General features: G+C 51.1%; 7 protein-coding genes across 7 annotated transcripts; 3 read left to right on the plus strand and 4 right to left on the minus strand.

Annotated features, from left to right (window-relative positions):
• Nucleotides 1–565: 565 nt before the first annotated feature.
• P153DRAFT_393922 (uncharacterized protein) lies at nt 566–1,199 on the minus strand. Its single transcript, XM_033671278.1, has 2 exons — nt 862–1,199; nt 566–804 (listed from the first exon to the last, which is right to left on the minus strand). Exons 1-2 carry the CDS (start codon nt 1,149–1,151, stop codon nt 678–680), a joined length of 417 nt encoding a protein of 138 aa, XP_033527369.1. The 5' UTR covers nt 1,152–1,199; the 3' UTR covers nt 566–677.
• Nucleotides 1,200–2,734: 1,535 nt separating this feature from the next.
• On the minus strand, nt 2,735–6,111 carry P153DRAFT_428993 (uncharacterized protein). The gene is made up of 2 exons (XM_033672744.1): nt 4,696–6,111; nt 2,735–4,637 (listed from the first exon to the last, which is right to left on the minus strand). Exons 1-2 carry the CDS (start codon nt 5,920–5,922, stop codon nt 3,150–3,152), a joined length of 2,715 nt encoding a protein of 904 aa, XP_033527370.1. The 5' UTR covers nt 5,923–6,111; the 3' UTR covers nt 2,735–3,149.
• Nucleotides 6,112–7,720: 1,609 nt separating this feature from the next.
• On the minus strand, nt 7,721–8,968 carry P153DRAFT_283346 (uncharacterized protein; the record flags this gene model as incomplete). Its single annotated transcript, XM_033663256.1, has 2 exons — nt 7,721–8,825; nt 8,877–8,968. The coding sequence occupies 2 exons, from the start codon at nt 8,966–8,968 to the stop codon at nt 7,721–7,723; spliced, it is 1,197 nt and encodes a 398-aa protein (XP_033527371.1).
• A 187-nt stretch (nt 8,969–9,155) lies between these two features.
• P153DRAFT_364229 (uncharacterized protein) lies at nt 9,156–11,576 on the plus strand. The gene is made up of 5 exons (XM_033667554.1): nt 9,156–9,287; nt 9,361–9,392; nt 9,441–10,655; nt 10,702–10,966; nt 11,021–11,576. The coding sequence occupies exons 1-5, from the start codon at nt 9,260–9,262 to the stop codon at nt 11,254–11,256; spliced, it is 1,776 nt and encodes a 591-aa protein (XP_033527372.1). The 5' UTR covers nt 9,156–9,259; the 3' UTR covers nt 11,257–11,576.
• A 1,372-nt stretch (nt 11,577–12,948) lies between these two features.
• P153DRAFT_309877 (uncharacterized protein) lies at nt 12,949–14,765 on the plus strand (the record flags this gene model as incomplete). Its single annotated transcript, XM_033664753.1, has 4 exons — nt 12,949–13,050; nt 13,106–13,241; nt 13,303–13,978; nt 14,041–14,765. The coding sequence occupies 4 exons, from the start codon at nt 12,949–12,951 to the stop codon at nt 14,465–14,467; spliced, it is 1,341 nt and encodes a 446-aa protein (XP_033527373.1). The 3' UTR covers nt 14,468–14,765.
• A 582-nt stretch (nt 14,766–15,347) lies between these two features.
• Nucleotides 15,348–16,086, plus strand: P153DRAFT_354426 (uncharacterized protein; the record flags this gene model as incomplete). The annotated part of the gene is made up of 2 exons (XM_033666504.1): nt 15,348–15,540; nt 15,626–16,086. The coding sequence occupies 2 exons, from the start codon at nt 15,348–15,350 to the stop codon at nt 16,084–16,086; spliced, it is 654 nt and encodes a 217-aa protein (XP_033527374.1).
• A 413-nt stretch (nt 16,087–16,499) lies between these two features.
• P153DRAFT_382609 (uncharacterized protein) lies at nt 16,500–17,034 on the minus strand (the record flags this gene model as incomplete). The annotated part of the gene is made up of 2 exons (XM_033670163.1): nt 16,500–16,643; nt 16,726–17,034. 2 exons carry the CDS (start codon nt 17,032–17,034, stop codon nt 16,500–16,502), a joined length of 453 nt encoding a protein of 150 aa, XP_033527375.1.
• Nucleotides 17,035–17,274: the final 240 nt, after the last annotated feature.

A 17,274-nucleotide genomic window follows, 5' to 3' on the forward strand; every position in this document is an offset into this window, starting at 1 on the left:
GCTTAGCCGTGTAAGCTGAGCGCCAGAAGCGTCATAGTATGTGCTTTAACAAGTCGCCAGATCCTGATTGAAAGTTCACTCATTCCAGCTCCTATGCAGACGTTTGACGTTCACTCATGGCCAACAATCATGCTGCCACAAATACCGGTTGAGAACATACATCAGACAGACTTGTAGTTGGTGCCATATCTTGGACGACGACAGTGGTCAGTGACCTCAACCACGATTTAACTCAACATCTGAATATCCAGGGATCTACCTCATCATGCAGCATAAACTTCCAGAATATATTTGTCTTCTTACATCATACCTGCAACTTGTGTGGTCATCTGATATGTGATCACCAGTCTACTTTTCACTATTAAGCTTACTTGGGGCTCGGAAATCAGAGGCTTGAAGCTGGGATTATGTTCATTCGAACCTCCAGATCAGGTTTGAGAACCACTCTTCGCACATACGCAAAGAACTGTTACAATCGATCACAGAAAAGGAATAGTATCCACGAGATGTGGTCAGCGGACAGTATTCAATATCTGTGGACTGAGACACTTGCGAGCAAAACAATGGGATTCTATATATTGAGGTAACAAGTCCAACTTTGCAGCCGTCTGGATCAACGCACAAAATGTAGGCTATACCTTCCTCAATAACGTTCAACAACAGGAAGCCATGATCTTTCAAAGATCGATCTCTGCAGCAGGCCTGGCGATATCGGCACGCCAATGATGCTTGTTCACCGGATCCTTCTGATAGACGTTGAGCTCAAAGAACTTGTTGTGAGCAGCGCACTTGAAATTCTTGTACCTAGAGCTCGCTCAATACATGCGCTTTACGTGCGAGTGTTCAGGAGAAGGTACGTACGTGTTGAGCTTCTGGAAGTTCGCATCAATGAGCCATTTCTCCTTCACCTCGACGAATATTTCTCCGTCCCGGACAAAGTATCGCTTGCTCTCGAGAGGTCCAAAGTTGACTTGCTTTACCACCTGTATGGCAAAAGTGGCTTGGTTGTCGGAAAGCACAACATCAAAGGTAGTGACGCTGCTTTCCTTGGGGAAATTGCTCCATGCCGTAAAGGCGCTGAACTTCGACTCGTGGGACAAGGTAGCATTTCTATAGCCACGTATATCTGAACAACAGTAGATGGATGACATTGTGAGTAGGGGATTGAAGTCCAAAGTTTTGAATTGAGATGATGGTGAATTGTTACCTGGTGGGTGAGAACTTGGGATTATATATGTGGCATATCCTTAGCCAAGGTTTGAGGCCTATCATGGCCAGGAATTTTGAGGCCTACAATGAGATTGACCTGCATAACCGCGTGACATTATTTTGCGGCATATCATCTGATGAAGGCATTGATTCTGGCTTAATCAAGCACTTGGTGACAGAGCTCTGACTGCCCATTTTCAACCTCTAAAAGATCAAAGCTCAACCCCACCCGCTAGTTCATTGACTCAATGGTTCAGCAACTCGCACTTGGTGAAAATGGTGACGATCGTGTATGAGGTTCTTCGGCTGTTTAGGACAGTAAGGCACGTTGTTCTCAAAATATCAATAAACTCATCACTTGGACACAGGTCAAGCCAGTGTTGATTGCTGGTACACAAGAGCATATCACCGGAAGTCACTCAAATATAATGACACGGTGAAGCAATCCATCAAACTGATCATATACACATTCAACTACGTAAATCAAAGTGTTGGCTGCCCGGGGTGTTTTGTCTTGATGTGCCGGTTCAAATTGTCCTTGCGTGACATGCTCTTGTCGCACCCGACCACGGGACATACTAGATCTCGCTGACTATCTCCTCCACTGAGCATGCGCCTATGTGCATTACTTTTCTCGTGACGCTTGTAATCTTTGGTAAAGTCCTTGCTTCTAGAGATTTTCTTGTGGCAAATTGGACAATCATGAGGCTTGGTGTGTTTCTTGAGATGGAGGCTAGAGGAACTTAGTTGTGTGACACACTTCTCCACCAGCAACACGTACTTGAGGTCTCTCGGGCGAGAAAATCGCTGTCCACATTCTAGACAGCCATGTAAGACCCTTTGATTATCGGACTGGGTGGTTTGTTGAAGATGCTGTGAGCTTGGTGTTTCGACAGTGGGAAGTTGTGGTTTAAAGGATTGTTCTGGTTTTGGGGGCAATAAGGCACAGGCCGGTACAGGAGGAAGTTCGTCTGTTTCTTATGATTGTTGCTCTTCTTTAAAACGTGTCGCTGCATGAGACTGTGTCGCTGGCGGAACGCGTGTATCGGATTCCCGAGTAAGCAAGCGCGGATCGATAAAAAGATAATGTTCGTGTTCAGTAAGACCAAACCTCGCTTGGTTCACGGGAACGGGTTGCTAAGCGGAAGCTGTAACAATCCGAGACGCGTGTTCAGCGGGCGAGCACCAGGCACGACACGGAGTAGGAAAGAAGAGGACGAATAGACAGACGAACGGAGTAAAAGAGTGGACACTTTGGCGGCCCCAGGCCCCACGGTGAAGAGAAAAGAGAAGAGTCCACGAGACCATGAACAAGTCTTTATATATATGTTAGTGATGGTCCATTACATAGTCTCTTGCGGCACTTCTGATTGGCCATACCGATTCGGTTAGCGTCCTTGTGGTAGGCCTCAATTTTAGCGTGATCAAGTTTTGGTAACGTCACACTTTGCATGCAACCCCTTGCTGTTGTTTGTCGTCGACACGTCGCGTATACCTTGGAAACAATCTTTATGTACAGTCATGTGCAAGTCTTGAGTTGAGATTTTGTATCACACCATCTTATCCGTCTACTCCCTACATATCATTCTAACTCTAGCACAATGAAGTAAACCTAACGCCTTGCTCTATCGTGAATGGTCAGAACTTCATACGTTGAATAAGCGCCTTGCCCCGCGGACGCGATAGCAAGGGTATGCTTTTAGACAGCCCATCACTTATATAGACTGTTCCTCTTCTTGGGGCTTTTTAGGTTGTATCAGTTAGGAGATTTCGCGATCCTGAAGTATATCTCCCTCTTCCAAACTGTTCGTTCGCCCGCCTGAGGTTTGGACGTTGACGTTAGAGATCTGGACGAAGCTAAGTTTGTTGTTTCTGCCATAGTGTGCAATATTCCAGCAAATAACGAGGTTCGGTAAGAGAGCGTACATTGCTCATGGGTGTCACCATTCATCCTCATCGGAAGACTCGCCCACAACGCACTCTTCATCGGAAGACTCATCCTCAACACTCTCCTCATCTTCAGATATGCCCTCAGAGTCGAAATGTGCGTCTATCGCATGCTTCAGCCGACTGAGCTCGCTCGACAACCTTTCTTCCTCACACTCCAAGATGGGCTTCTCGGTTCTAAGCCAGTCTTGCATCTTCTCAGCGAGGAGATGTGGATCTGTTTCTGATCCAAACTCTTCGACACCTACCCATGAGTGATATCGTCGAACAAGTCTCCCAGCAAGAACAAGGATCTTCATTAGTCTATAGCACTCAAGACTTTGTGGCTTATCCTCGAACATGACCTTTGAAGCCTCGTTGCAGTGTGTAAGAAGGTCTTTGAGCCAGTAGACCACTGCGTCATGGAACAGGAGCGAGATCTTCTTCCAACCTAGAATTTCTTGAACATCAACCATTTCCTCGATTGTTGGCATCATGATATGGTCAACCAGTCCTCTAACAAACGACGAGCGCGAGAAGGGCGTTTTGGTCTTCCGAGAAATAGACCTTTTCATGCGAGGGAATAATGTCCAATAGCTGCGCGGAAAAAAGACAGAGGTCCAACCACAAGGATAGTTGCGTACGCGAATCTCTCGAAACATCTTAGAGAGGGAGTTGTACACCACCTGGCGATTAATCAACGTTCCTACATATGAGTACACGTTTTCCGGAAAAAGTGTATCTTGACCTTGTGACGTCAGGCAAGTCTGGTGTTCATATTTCACCATGCCAACCAGAAGCTGGTATTTCCAATTTTGTTTCACAAGTTGCATGAATGGAGAGTCGAGCGCGAAAAGTCGAGCGCACAAAATCTCGAGTCGGCTTTTTTGGAGAGATTCGAGATGTGATACCGCAGATGGATTTATACCCTCCATCGATTTCAAGTGGCGAATGTTGTCGAGAACAAGCGCTGTGTGTACCAGAATAGCGATAGATTTTTCTTTTAGGGGAAGCGAATCGACGTCGTCACAATCGGCGAGAACTACTCGAGACAGGTGCACATATTGCGTCTCAGCAAATTGAACAATCTCTTTTAATCCAGGATTGAGGCAAAGTATGGCTTTTTTCCATCGCAAAAGACTTTGGATATAGCTAAAAAATAACCACCTGGCCGGAAGAGGGTTCCTGTCAAGCTCGGTACTATGCGACAAAGCTCTTAATACCTTGGTTGGCTCAAGCATATTCAGGAGACTGATTAAGTTTGTGATAATCCCCAGGATATCCTTTCCTGTGTCGTTCTGTGATAGGCTGAGGAGTTGCGATGTCGCCAAACGTTCGGGACTCCCCACATGATGCTCGTCTCCGGTATCCGAGGGGAACTTGAAAATTTCAATGTCGGCCATTCTTGTTCTGACAACACAGCTCCATTTGAAGCTAGTCGAGCTGTCGGCTCTCTTCGCCCAAAACTCTTTGCAACGTTCGCATGGATTTCCGCCTTGGCACTGGCGATTGCGTTAGCAACAATTTTATAGGATTTCGATATGGATAGACTAAACATACCACCATCTTCAGGACAAAACACAAAATACACGACCCTCCGCGTTTCTTAAGGTCCTGTCTGTTCTTCTTTTGTGCTTCTGTACGTTTTTGTCTAGTGCTGGAAATCATCAAACCAGAATGACACATGAGACCGAGATAATTCGAAGGCACCTTTGTTCGCTTTGCGAGCTTTGATAGCCGTCGTTCCTTGTTAGAATCTGGCGATCGAGGTCGTTTTCGGGGTTTCCGGGGTACGAGCGATGTGGGAGCAGGCTCCGCCACTTCTTGCTCTTGCGTTGGTGGTTGATCGCTGGATTGGTCCTGTACTGCGAGGTGGTGTGGTTGAACAAGTGGTACCGGGTATAGCATTCCAAGCTCATAGGGCGATTCTGTTGGTAGTGGCGTCGTTACATATGGTTCTGCAAAATTGGCAGTCATGCCAGGGGCCGTACCGTACATGCAGAACTGATCACTAGGTACAGTGGAGAAAAGATAAGGAGGCTCAGGGTACTCGAGATCAGACCTGACGTATTCCATGACGTTGGAGTAAGAATCAGGACAGGGAATCGTTGCATCGCCGGTGTTGGTGCTTGTAATTTGATGGTCACTAGGATTGGAGAATGATCCAGCATGACGATCGTTGTACTGGAAGTCAGAGATGACATGGCGGGGCAAAAGTTGTGCATCGTCTAAACCTGCAACGGCTATCATGGACGATGGAGATTGGTTCCACTGATCAACATCAGGAGCAGACAAGAAACCTGCAGTGACGGCTGGAAATTGGGCATGGGAGATTGTTGATAACGACAAAGAGGCGTCCATGGTTCCCATATTCACAACATCTCTTTGATGTGGTGGCATGTGTTCCTCAGGATTGAGCAACCCATGAGATTGCTCATGTCGTATCTGGATCTGAAGTTCAAGTTTTTTCTTCAGAAGCTCGTTACGTCGTAGTTCCAGCTCAAGTGCTTCTAGCTGCTGACTTGCAGTTGCTGTGCCTGATAGTCCCCAAAGTTCAAGACCTGGGTCCGTCACTTGATTCGTCGCGGCGACAGGGTTTGACCATGGACCAGGCTGAGGCTGCCGCTGCACAGCAGGATGCCAAGTGCTGCCTGCCGAGGAGCCGTTGAGGCGGAGGTTGGACGCATTTATCGGTTGTGATGGGTTGAATGGTAACAATGAGTTGCCATCGAGGTGTTCTGGAAATTCGTTGTACTCATGGCCATCGTCGGGGCGTGTAATGGGCATTGGAAAGGTGAAGACAAGTGGGGCGGCTACAATCCTGGTGTTCCGATTAGGCGGCGTGGATGCCTTTAGATAAGAGCCAGATGATCGTGGGATTAGGTTCAGTACAACAACTCTGAAAAAGTAGATTTGATGAATTTGAGAGTCGAACGAAAGAGAGACGCAGGCTATTTGAACACGCCTGATACCACAGCACGCATGCATCTCCCAGGATACAAGATGAACACAGAGGCTGTGCGCGTTTCCCACCAAGCCACATGTCTCCCGACACCCCAATAAGTACTAGTTTGGATTTGGAGCTAGTCCAAATGCGGGCTTCGGGAGACTCAGTTTGTGTGTACGTGCGCAATGACCCCAGACCTTGACACTTTTGGGAGGTCGGGAGCGTTCAGGACCTCCCACGAACGTCATACTTAGGAGAGCCGAAAGCTGAATTGGGAGGTCGGGAGCTTCAAGGATTGTCATTCACAGCAGCTTTGGCCTCAGGGCAGGAGGCGGTGACGAGTATAAGATGGTGTATGCATCAACGGTAGATAGAATCACAACACGGTGAACATCATAGTCTATCAGACTCTGCCTTACTCTACACGAATGCTATTCTGCAGCATATCTGTACCAAAGCTTCTCACTACACATCGACCCTACACTCCTCACAGTACATCCACCCTATACTTCTCATCTTCCCACATAACATAACACAACATAAACCACCAAAGCCCCATACATTCGCGGCAACCCACCATGTCTTTCACCACAGCAAACACCCTCGCGCTACTCCAACTGATCACCACGATCATCATCGCTCTGATCCACGGCTGCTGGTGTCTAGCCACACACAAACGTAAGCAGCCCCTTCCACCATGCCCACCCCATACCAACAAAAACTAGTACCCACCCCCACTGAAGCAAGTGGTACGCGACACGCATAGCCATTGCACAAACGCCTGACTTCCGACGAAGGAGCGTTATGCGGGTAGAAACGACGCAGTCTTGACTCGAGATTCCACAATGGTGGAAAAGAAGGAGGAGAGGCGGATGGTGAAAGATGGAGCAATGAAAACGTCAGGGTGTGTGATTGGAACTTTGTATGCTTGTAGTAGAATGTCGGGGTTATAGATGGCTCGATTGCATCTGCTTTGCTCGATCCAAGATGGCGTTACCTGTGTTTGCGTAAAGTCCTATGAGATGCGATATCGTGTAATGGGATATGATACGCAGACGAGGCCTTGGTCTCAATGGTGTTCCGTATCTCGGTTGGTGTGTATGTCTCCTTCTTCTGGAGAGTGTTTATCTGCGGTGTCTATTTCTTCGTTCGTTTTTTCTCTCCTTCAATCACTCTTCATCTTTCCCTTCTATTTTGTCAAAGACACCGATCCAAACTCTACCAGAAGACACATTATTATCTTCATCTTGATACTCGTTTTTCATCTATGCAATGACCTCGCCTCATCACTCCTCCAACGTCTCGATTCTTGTCTTCTCTCAACACTCTTCTCTCTCCTAGATATGCACATGCCAATCAAGATCGTCGTAGACCATAGCGTGAGGGGATCCTCTCATCTCCAACTATCAAATTTGAATTCAATGAATGGAAACAGATGCGGCACCTCGCTTCGCAGTAGATTTGGACATGGTACGGACAGCAAGCAGTCCGAGATGGTGGCGGCTGGCATTTGGTTCTGGCTTGGGTGGGTGATCGACGTACAATGAGACACGAGACTCGCTGATTTAGGCATCGCAAGGCTACAGCGTCTTGTTACCAGTTCTTCGAGACTCAATGCACATCTTCCGCGCAGTGCATTCAGACTCGCTGTCGTTTGCTCCTCCTCGTAACGACCTCCTCCTTGACATCAACAACTTGCTGCTCCTCCTCATCAGGCTCTTTCTTCACCCTCTTTCGTTTCGCGGTCACTTTTTTCTCCTTGACCTCGGCTACAACATCATCTTCCTCTTTCTTGACCACAACCTCCTCCTCCTTGACCTCTGTCTTGGCCACGACTCGCTCCGAGAAGGCCTTCAGATCCGCAGTGAACAGCACAGAATGCGCCCACCCAGCCTCCTTCCCCCACAACTTCCGGAAATGATTTCCAATAGCAATGTACGTCGCCGCGGTCAGACTGCTGTGTTTTCCCCGCCCGAACTTGTAGTCGCGCTGCGCAATCTGCCAAACATGGGTGTCGACGGGGACGGACTCGGACCAGCCCAGGCCAAAAAGACATACGCAGTCGGATACCTTAGGTCCAACGCCATGGAGGGCCAGGAGTTCAGTGTGGGCCTTGCGATAGCCTTCCCTCCCGCCCTCGACGAGTTCGCCGCCTGGCTGTGGATCCTTGCCAAAAGGGGGGTTCTCAGGGTTACAGAGAGATTCGAGCCAGGAGACGCCCTTTTCTTCCGCGACTATGCGTGCTGTTTTCGCAATGTACTTTGCTCTGTATCCAAAGCCTAGTTTCTGGAGATGTGCCTCTACAGTTGGCGTGGATAGGGATTCGGGCGTGGGGAAGTCGTGGTATGGGACGTTGTCGATGTGGCCGATTAACGGGCCGTAGTGCAGACACAGGTTGTGCACCATGCCAGATATGCGACTGATGTTGTTGTTGCTGCTGCAGATGAAGCCTATGAGGGCCTCCCAGGGGTCCTGGCGCAGGATGCGGACGCCGGTGAAGTTGGGGGCGCGTTTCTTGAAATTTGCGTCCGAGGCGGCCCATTGCGAGTAGAGGGCGCTGAGGTTGGGGGCGAGGTTGAAGTAGTGGTTCACGAGGGCCAAGGTGTTGTCATCAGAAGCAGCGACTGAGGGTGCATTGGCAGGATAGGTGGCGCGGAAGTGGAGATGGGTGGCATCTTGACGCAGGGAGAGTATGCGACCGTGGAGAGCGCAGGACCATTCATCTTCAGCAGACTTGCGCCATCTGACGGGCATTAGAAGGCGTGGTGGCTAATATCATCATCGACGCGTGTACCTGAAAGACTGTCCGCAGCGTAGCGTCGTGTTTATACATAATTCAGCGAGGCTCGTGGGCAGCTTGTGCCACTCTGCAGCTCGGAGCGTCATGAGTGGAGTCAGGAAGAGTCAATTGAGTGTGCATTTACTTGATGGGTGAAAGTTGGAGTGAATGTTGGAGTGCTCCTGGCGACAAGGGGCCATGCTAGCGCACGCGCTAAGGACTTTCTCTCTCACGTTTCGTTTTCCGCGACGCCAACCTCGCAGCATCGCGCTCCAGTCACGAGACAGCTGCTGTTGGCCCATTCATCACACAATTGACCTTTGTCGGCTAATCCCAGCTGCTGCACTCTCATCCACGCGCACTAGACAGCCAGCCCAGCCTCGAAGCACGCGGCGACGATGGACGGCGGCAACGGATACTCGCGAGGTAAGCACGCTTCTCAGAACACGGACTGACTGTTCGGCAGTTTCCCGACATGGACAAGCACTAACATGAGCAGACGGCGGGCGTTCCAGCGGATCGCGCAACTACGTGAGTGCACCCTCTGCGCCGGGCCATGGCACCACGCTGACCAAGCAGTCCTCGAGAGACGACCACCGTGGAGAGCGTGGAGAACGGGGCGGAGAGCGTGGAGAACGCGGAGCAGAGCGCGGAGGGGAACGAGGCGGAGACAGACGCCGCCGCCGCTCGCGCTCGCCCCGCCACGGAGCCTCGCGCCGCGACTACGAGGTCGACACGTACTCGTCCAGCCGTGACTATCGCGAGCGCGAGCGTGAGGATACGTATGCCCGCCGCGAGAGGCGCGACGACCGGGGCAACGACCGTGGAGGCGACCGCGCCGCCTGGGGTGACTCTTACTCGAGGCGCGACCGCCCACGTGGAGACCGCGAGCGCGACGACGACCGCGGCCACAGGGGCGGAGGCGGCGGAGACAGACGCGACCGCGGTGACCGGCCCGAACGATTCGACGGCGACCGCGGTGGCCGGGGCCGACGAGACGGAGGATTTGGCGGCGGCGGCGGTGGAGGACGCGACAGACGCCAGAAGGAGGAGTCGCCGCTGCCCAACAAGCAGCGCGAGCCCACGCCCGACCTGGCGCCCTTTGTCAACATCCAGAAGCGCCAGCGCCGCATGACGCAGTGGGACATCCGCCCCGCCGGCTACGAGAACATCACGGCCGAGCAGGCCAAGCTGTCGGGCATGTTCCCGCTGCCTGGCGCTCCCCGCGCCGCCCCCATGGACCCCTCGCGTCTGGCCGCCTTCATGAGCCCCTCGGCTGGCACCGCCTCTGCTGCCGCCCTGGCGCCCTCGCAGTCCAAGCAGGCCAAGCGTCTGTACATCCACAACCTGCCCTCGGGCGCCACGTCTGAGGAGGTGGTCGATTTCTTTAATCTCCAGCTGAACGGCACCAATGTCGTCGTTGGCTCGGATCCCTGCCTCTCTGCCCAGGTCGCCTCCAATCAGGAGTACGCTCTGCTCGAGTTCAAGACCCCCGAGGATGCCACGGTTGCCCTCGCCATGAACGGCATTGCCATGCGCGACAACGACGCCGCCGGCCCTGATCAGGGAGGCCTCTCTATCCGCCGACCCAAGGACTACATCACCCCGTCTGCGGACGAGAACGCCTACCCTGGAGACGAAGTCTCGTCCGTCGTCAAGGACAGCCCCAACAAGCTCAGCATCGTCAACATCCCCACATACATCGAGGAAGAGCAGGTGCGAGAGCTCGTCGAGACCATGGGCAAGTTAAAGGCCTTCATCTTGGTCAAGGACACGAGCACGGATCAGCACCGCGTAAGTCAATCTTGTTCCACTGAATTACTCCTTCTAACATATCCAGGGTATTGCCTTCTGCGAGTACGCAGACGACGAAATCGTCGATGCCGTCATCGAAGGCCTTAACGACATCCCCCTTGGCGACGGCAACCTCAAAGTCTCTCGCGCCACGGTTGGTGTGCAGCAGGTCACTGGTCTGGACGGCGGCGTCGGCGCCATCTCCATGCTCGCCGGTGCCAGCGCTGTTGAGGGCCATGAACACAGCCGTGTCATCTGCCTCATGAACATGGTCACATCGGACGAGCTGATCAACGACGAGGAGTACGATGGTAAGTGCCCCAAAATTCACTCCCAGCCCAACAAATCATTAACACGTGACATAGAAATCAAAGAAGACATCGAAGAAGAGTGCGGCAAATACGGCCCCATCGTCGAAACGAAGATCCCTCGTCCCGCTGGCGCACGTGTCAATCTCGGCGTCGGGAAGATCTACATCAAATACCAAGACACGGATTCGGCGCAGAAAGCAATCAAGGCACTTGCTGGTCGCCAGTTCTCGCGGAGAACGGTTGTCGCGACAGAGTTTTCCGAGGAGGGCTTCGACGTCGAAGCGTGGTAGTTGTCTAATCGAGACTTAGTGATCGCAGATTGAGGGCGTTTGATCTTGGCTCGTTTGTTACTTTTCTGTTCATGGATGATGGTAGGAGGTTATGTGGCAGTAGCGAGACGAGCACGAACATGTATACTAATTTGATTTTTGTAGGGAAAAGTCGTGTCTTGTTTGTATCGTTTTTTTGGAGGAGATAGAATGGATCTCTCCGATAGGGATGCGTTGGTAGTAGAGATAAGTACGCGCAATGCAATACTATGCTATCAAGCAGCATTCGAGCTAGTGACCTGTCCGTTCCTGGCGCCCACTCCCGCAGAATACCCGGTGAAGCTCGTTTGGCGCAGAGGGTGGCTTCAGTTGATACACGGAAGCGGATTTGGTGTTAGGCGGGCCAGACCTAGCATCCGCCGTCAATATATTGCGCGCTTACCTCCGTCTATCACTGAGATGGAGCGGAAGAGACTAGCCAAACGCATGCAAGGAACGCGTCTACCACAGGGGAGGCGTGCATCTAATGTAGGCATCCAGTTGCTTTTTATCGGTCCGGCGAATGACAGTAGCAGCCATGTGTGACAGCTAATGCGACAGTCAGGCAATCCCAATACGTAGTGCCCAATGTTCCAGATTATCAACATCACATATACCCCGAGGTTTGGCTCAGGTGCATAAGTGGCTGGCCTGGTATGCAGCTTAGAGCACAGATAGTAAGGCTTGTTACGCAGCGAAAGGGGGTTGTGCAAGTTAGTGGGTAGCGTGCTCACCCGGGGCTGCGGAGGGAGGTCCGCTGTCGAGCTGCGGCTTGGTGATCGTATACCGAACCTTAATATGTGAGCATGATGACGCCTACGCAGAACTCTTTGCTCACGGGACGGCAAGTGGTGATGCCGGGGGGAGCCATGTGCCGGGGATCACAAGCTGAAAATGTTTGTAGATATATTCATAGATTTATCTGCTCACAAAACGGAGCATTTTCGGCGTGCATGCGAAATACGATGGTGGCTTGCATGAACCGAGTGTGTGCGCCTGTCAACGTGAAAGAGAAAGCGAGGGGGCATGGGTATCGCTCCGTGCGCGCTAGGTTGAAGATCATTCGTTCACGATCTGCATTTGAGATGCTTTCGCGTCAGATGTCAACATCTGATACCCGCAGGCAAGACGATGTAGCGTCTACGACCACATGGAAAGGAAATATCATCAGTTTGCCCATATAGTCACAAAGTCAACCAACACTACGTGAAACACTGTAGTATATGTTCGCAAACTATTCACTGCTATCAAGTAGAATGTACAACTCACGACTGGTTGCGGACCTGTTTCCGGCGCCCCCCGACAACGACAAAAAGGCTCGTAACCTACTCGGGTCGTTCCGCCCCCTAGACTCATAGCTCGCTTGCATCGAGGCCTGCCAAGGTTCCAGGCAAGTGTGACAAAAAGCTCTTGGAAGAGAACGATACCTGAGTAAGTAACTCTAAGCTAAAATCCTACACTAGGATCTCCACACCCAACAATCTTACAATGGTTCGCGTAACGCGCTCTGCAGTGGGGCCGGAGAGTTCCACATAAGGTCGCGCAGAGAACGTCAATCGATACCTGAACTAGCAGCTGTTAAACTCCTTGAGTCGGAACGTCGTGCATACTTTTCAGCCTCGTCTTGAGATAGTGTTCGTCGCTGGGACTGAGCATATACTCTGGACAGGCGCGATGAAGGCATTTCAACTATTGCTCACCCTCCTGGCGTGGGCTACGTTGGGACTGGCACAAAGTGGCGGGAGTTCGGGGGCTACTCACATCCCTCAGTGCGCGGTACGTTCACAACCGCCAGACCAGATGACTATCCATGTACTGATGAGTTTGATAGCAAACATGTCTCGAGGATGCGGCAAAAGCAGTAGCCTGCGACCCTACGAATCAGTGGTGTGTATGCACTAATACCCAGCTACAAGGCATTTGGGCTGTGTGTGTAATGCAGCACTGCACCGTCAAAGAGGCATTGGGTAAGTACTCCGGCTCAACCAACTCTTGGACCAGTCACTGATGAAGTTTTGTTCCAACCAGCTACAAGAAACCTCACTGAAGCCGCGTGCTACGCTCCCGTGCGAAATAATTCTGAGAGTCCTCGTGTCGTCAACATCGTGCTCTGCATCATATCGTGTCTATGTGTCACTGCGCGATTCGCACACAAAGGGTTATTCACCACAGGCGAACTCGGCGCGGACGACCTGACATTACTCCTCTCGATAGCGGCCGGGCTACCCCAAGTCATCGTCATCGACAGAAGCATAATACCACACGGGCTTGGTAAAGACGTTTGGAATGTGCCGCCTGAGGACATTTATATCTTCAGTCGCGGCCTATACGCCCTCATAATAGCATACTATCTACAGATTGCGCTGATCAAGTTATCGCTACTTTTGTTCCTACTGCGCATCTTTCCTAGGACAGCTACCAAAAACCTCATCCGGGCTACTATGGTTTTCGACATCTTGTTCGGAATATCCTTCGCCCTCGCTGCGACATTTACGTGCACGCCGATCAGCTTTTTTTGGACGTTGTGGGACGGGGAACACAGTGGGAAATGCCTCGATATCAACTTGATGGGCTGGATCAACGCTGGCGTCAGCATTGGATTGGATGTCTGGATGCTAGCCCTTCCACTGTTTGAAGTCTTCTGCCTGCAACTATCATGGCAACGCAAGCTCAGCGCAGCCTTTATGTTCTTTGTTGGCACCTTGTAAGTACTCCCATGCACTTTGCTTTGAGCTAAACGAGCTCGATGCTAACCCATCACCCCAGCGTCACAATCGTTTCCATCTTCCGCCTCCGTTTCCTCGTCGACTTCGGCTCATCCTTGAACCCCACCTGGACAGCCACCAACGTGGTACTCGCCTCCATAATCGAAGTCAATGCCGGCATCATTTGCGTCTGCCTCCCCAGCCTCCGCATAATCTTCGTGCGCATGTTTCCCAACATCCTCGCCTCCACGCACTCCGTCAGCCAGCGAACGTACTCTGAATTCGACACGCGGGCAAGAGCTAGCGTGGCCGGTCAACTCCAAACGCAGAGCACGATGGCACAGGATTCGAGCGCGATAATGAAAACGCAGACGTTTGACATCCAGCATGATGATGCGGATAAGGCGCAGCTTGTGCAGATGTATGATTTGGGGGCGCCGTCGTCGAAGTCCTTGGGGACGAGGAGTAGTAGTGTGGGTAGCGTATGAACATAGAGTTTTTCTTATTCATGAATATATGCCTTTAAGGTCTTCAAGACTGGTATTCACCCGTCATGCTGGTGAACAAGGTGCGTGTGCTAATACTGAATATGGTCTACTCAATGACAAATTCCTCTTCGATGGGAGAAGACAGAAGGAGATCAAGTGAGCACAAATCTGCCAATGTAGTCGGCACAAGATCTGGAAGATGCCATCTTGGAATGAGTCATCGTACATTTGCATACAAAGACGTCACCTTCATCAATGAGCGCATACAGCAGATCTCGCAGGTTGTCATTGTCGTTGTCGCGACCAGTTTTGCGTTCGAAAACAGGATGATGAAGGTTACTAACTCGCGATAATATGTCGAAGCCACAGTGGCTCAGTCACTGCGCCTCGGTTCAATCCTAGTCAGTGGCAAGCCTATTACGTAGGACTACAGAGCGATCTTGTCAAGTAGTTCTTCCATGTACCGCAGTTTGTAGCACAACGCTGCATTGTCTGATTATTGACAACGAGGATTTACATCGTATTCGAAGTAGAATGAGCCGTCCCATTGCCAACTCATTCTTGCCTGTCCCCGCATTCTGCACTCCACCCATTTTATCCAAAATCGCCACACAAGCTGTCAGAGTATGCAGGAACCTCGCTTACCTTCATGCGACGAAGTTGGAAAGTTGGAAGAACATCCTTGCACCAATCCATAGTTTCCATAACAGGGCACCAATAGGCAACACCAGCTAGACGTCTGACACTCACATTACAGCTAACCCGCGGAGCATGCCTCGCGACGTATTAACAGGCTTGCAAGCCTCGTCGCGCGCGTCGGCGTCCTGCAATTCTTACCATCATCATAGACCGAAAGCGACATTCACACTACATTGACGATATGCATTTTCCAGGACAACGGGTCGCCGCACGACAAATTGGTTCTATATTCTCTAGTATTGGGGGAGAACTCACGTCGATTTTTGCAGGTGTCACTGCTTCGCCAATCTCGCTACCTTCTCTTGCTCTGCCTTCGGTCGCGGCGACAACAACTTCTTCTTCAGCTGCGGCAGTAATAACTACCAGTGCGCCAGGTACGTCGCAAATGCTTTTACGCTCTCCCCACAGCCCACGTTCTGACATGTTCTCCATATATGGACTACGCTAACTTTCGACTAGCCGTCTCTACATCTCCAATCACACCATCATCCACATCCACATCCACATCCACATCAAGCAGTACTCCCACTACAAACAGAAACACTTCCACACTAGCCACCAGCACTTCCGCTTCAGACCCCATTCCGTCACCAAGTACATCATCAATTTCCACATCAACCAACACCCCCACATCTGCAAAAAGCAGCTCAACAAACATCGCCGCAATAGTCGGCGGAGTCGTAGGCGGTCTCGCAGTCCTCGGCATCGTAATCATAGCACTGTACTGGATCAAACGGCGGCATCCCAGTCGATCAAAAGCCGAACCGGAACTCGAGGCTTCGTATATAGCGCCTCCGAAATACGAAAGCAGCACGCCGCCAGAGGTCACGCATGCGCATCATCAGACGCCGGATCTCGCGCCGCAGGAAGTAGATGGGAGGTGGAACCAGGTGTATGAGCTGCCTGCGGAGCGGAAATGAGGGAGGGGTACGAGTTTTATGTATGAATATGTGCTGTGATGAGAACGAAATTCATGACCAAGAGTTATGAAGTAATGCATATTTTAAGATTAAACAAGTTGCTAGATGCAACGACCTGGGGAGCATGGGTAAGTGTAGTCCTCGAGGCGTCGATCTTCTTGCATCCTTACTAATTGTGCAAGTCAGATGTATAGAAGGTAATGGCGTGCTGCTAAATGAGGCGTTCATTCCAATTGCCTACACTGCTCGAGTGGCCTATCAGTTTAGTATGAGCAACATCTGCGACACATCAGCCAGTATATTCTACAAACTGCTGGATGATGCACATTGTTCAAAAGCGTCCAGTTCGAAAAAATGCTTCGATACAAATCTACTCATATGGAAAGCTCTTCACCGTTCTCCAAAACTTATAATCACCCTTGAGCTAAGCCTTGACCTGGTGTAACCATCCCTTCCGCGCTCTTGGCAGCCGACACCTCTTCCGCCGTTGGCTCTTGTGGAACATCGACGATGACACTCGGGTCCTTTGACCGGCTCGCTAACATAGCAACTCGTTGCTGTCAATGTATCAGCCTCTCGCTCGCACCATTCCCAACCCTCCTCGGTTTGGGAGTGTTGTATGATTGAAGACAAACGTACCTCACTTCCATCAAACCCTCTACCCAAAACCTCGCCATTTACACCTTCCTCATCTGACAGACTGGCCACACCTGTACTCCCCCCAATCACTATGCCCCTGGTCGTGCCTCCTGTCTCTCTTCTCTCTTCACCCACTGACACACTGTCAAGCTCTACCGGCGCAGCATTAATAGCCGGTGTGTTCATGTCTATGAGCGGCGTCTGAGTGACAACCGCGGCACTCGTTTTGTGTGGGAATGTGTTTGTGCGTTCGATGGGTGAGATAGGATTGCTGTTAGCTGGGAATGATATGGGCGTTGAGCCAGCCATGATTGCCGTGATATACAATGTAGCTTGAAATGATTTATGGGCGCTAGTTGTAATGCGTCGTCGTGATACGGTGACGTAGCGTTTGCCGGCGATTGTCAAGCTCAAGATGGGTAGGAGCTCAAGCGCGACGGACGATCAAAGCTTGGTCTGACGCGCTGCACTAGATGACAATAGGCAATAGGCAATATAAAAAGCGAGGAGCTACAGGGAAGGAACAGACAAAACCAGGAGTCGTGAAGA

This window comes from Dothidotthia symphoricarpi, assembly GCF_010015815.1.
Source record: "Dothidotthia symphoricarpi CBS 119687 unplaced genomic scaffold P153scaffold_4, whole genome shotgun sequence".
NCBI lineage: Eukaryota > Fungi > Ascomycota > Dothideomycetes > Pleosporales > Dothidotthiaceae > Dothidotthia > Dothidotthia symphoricarpi.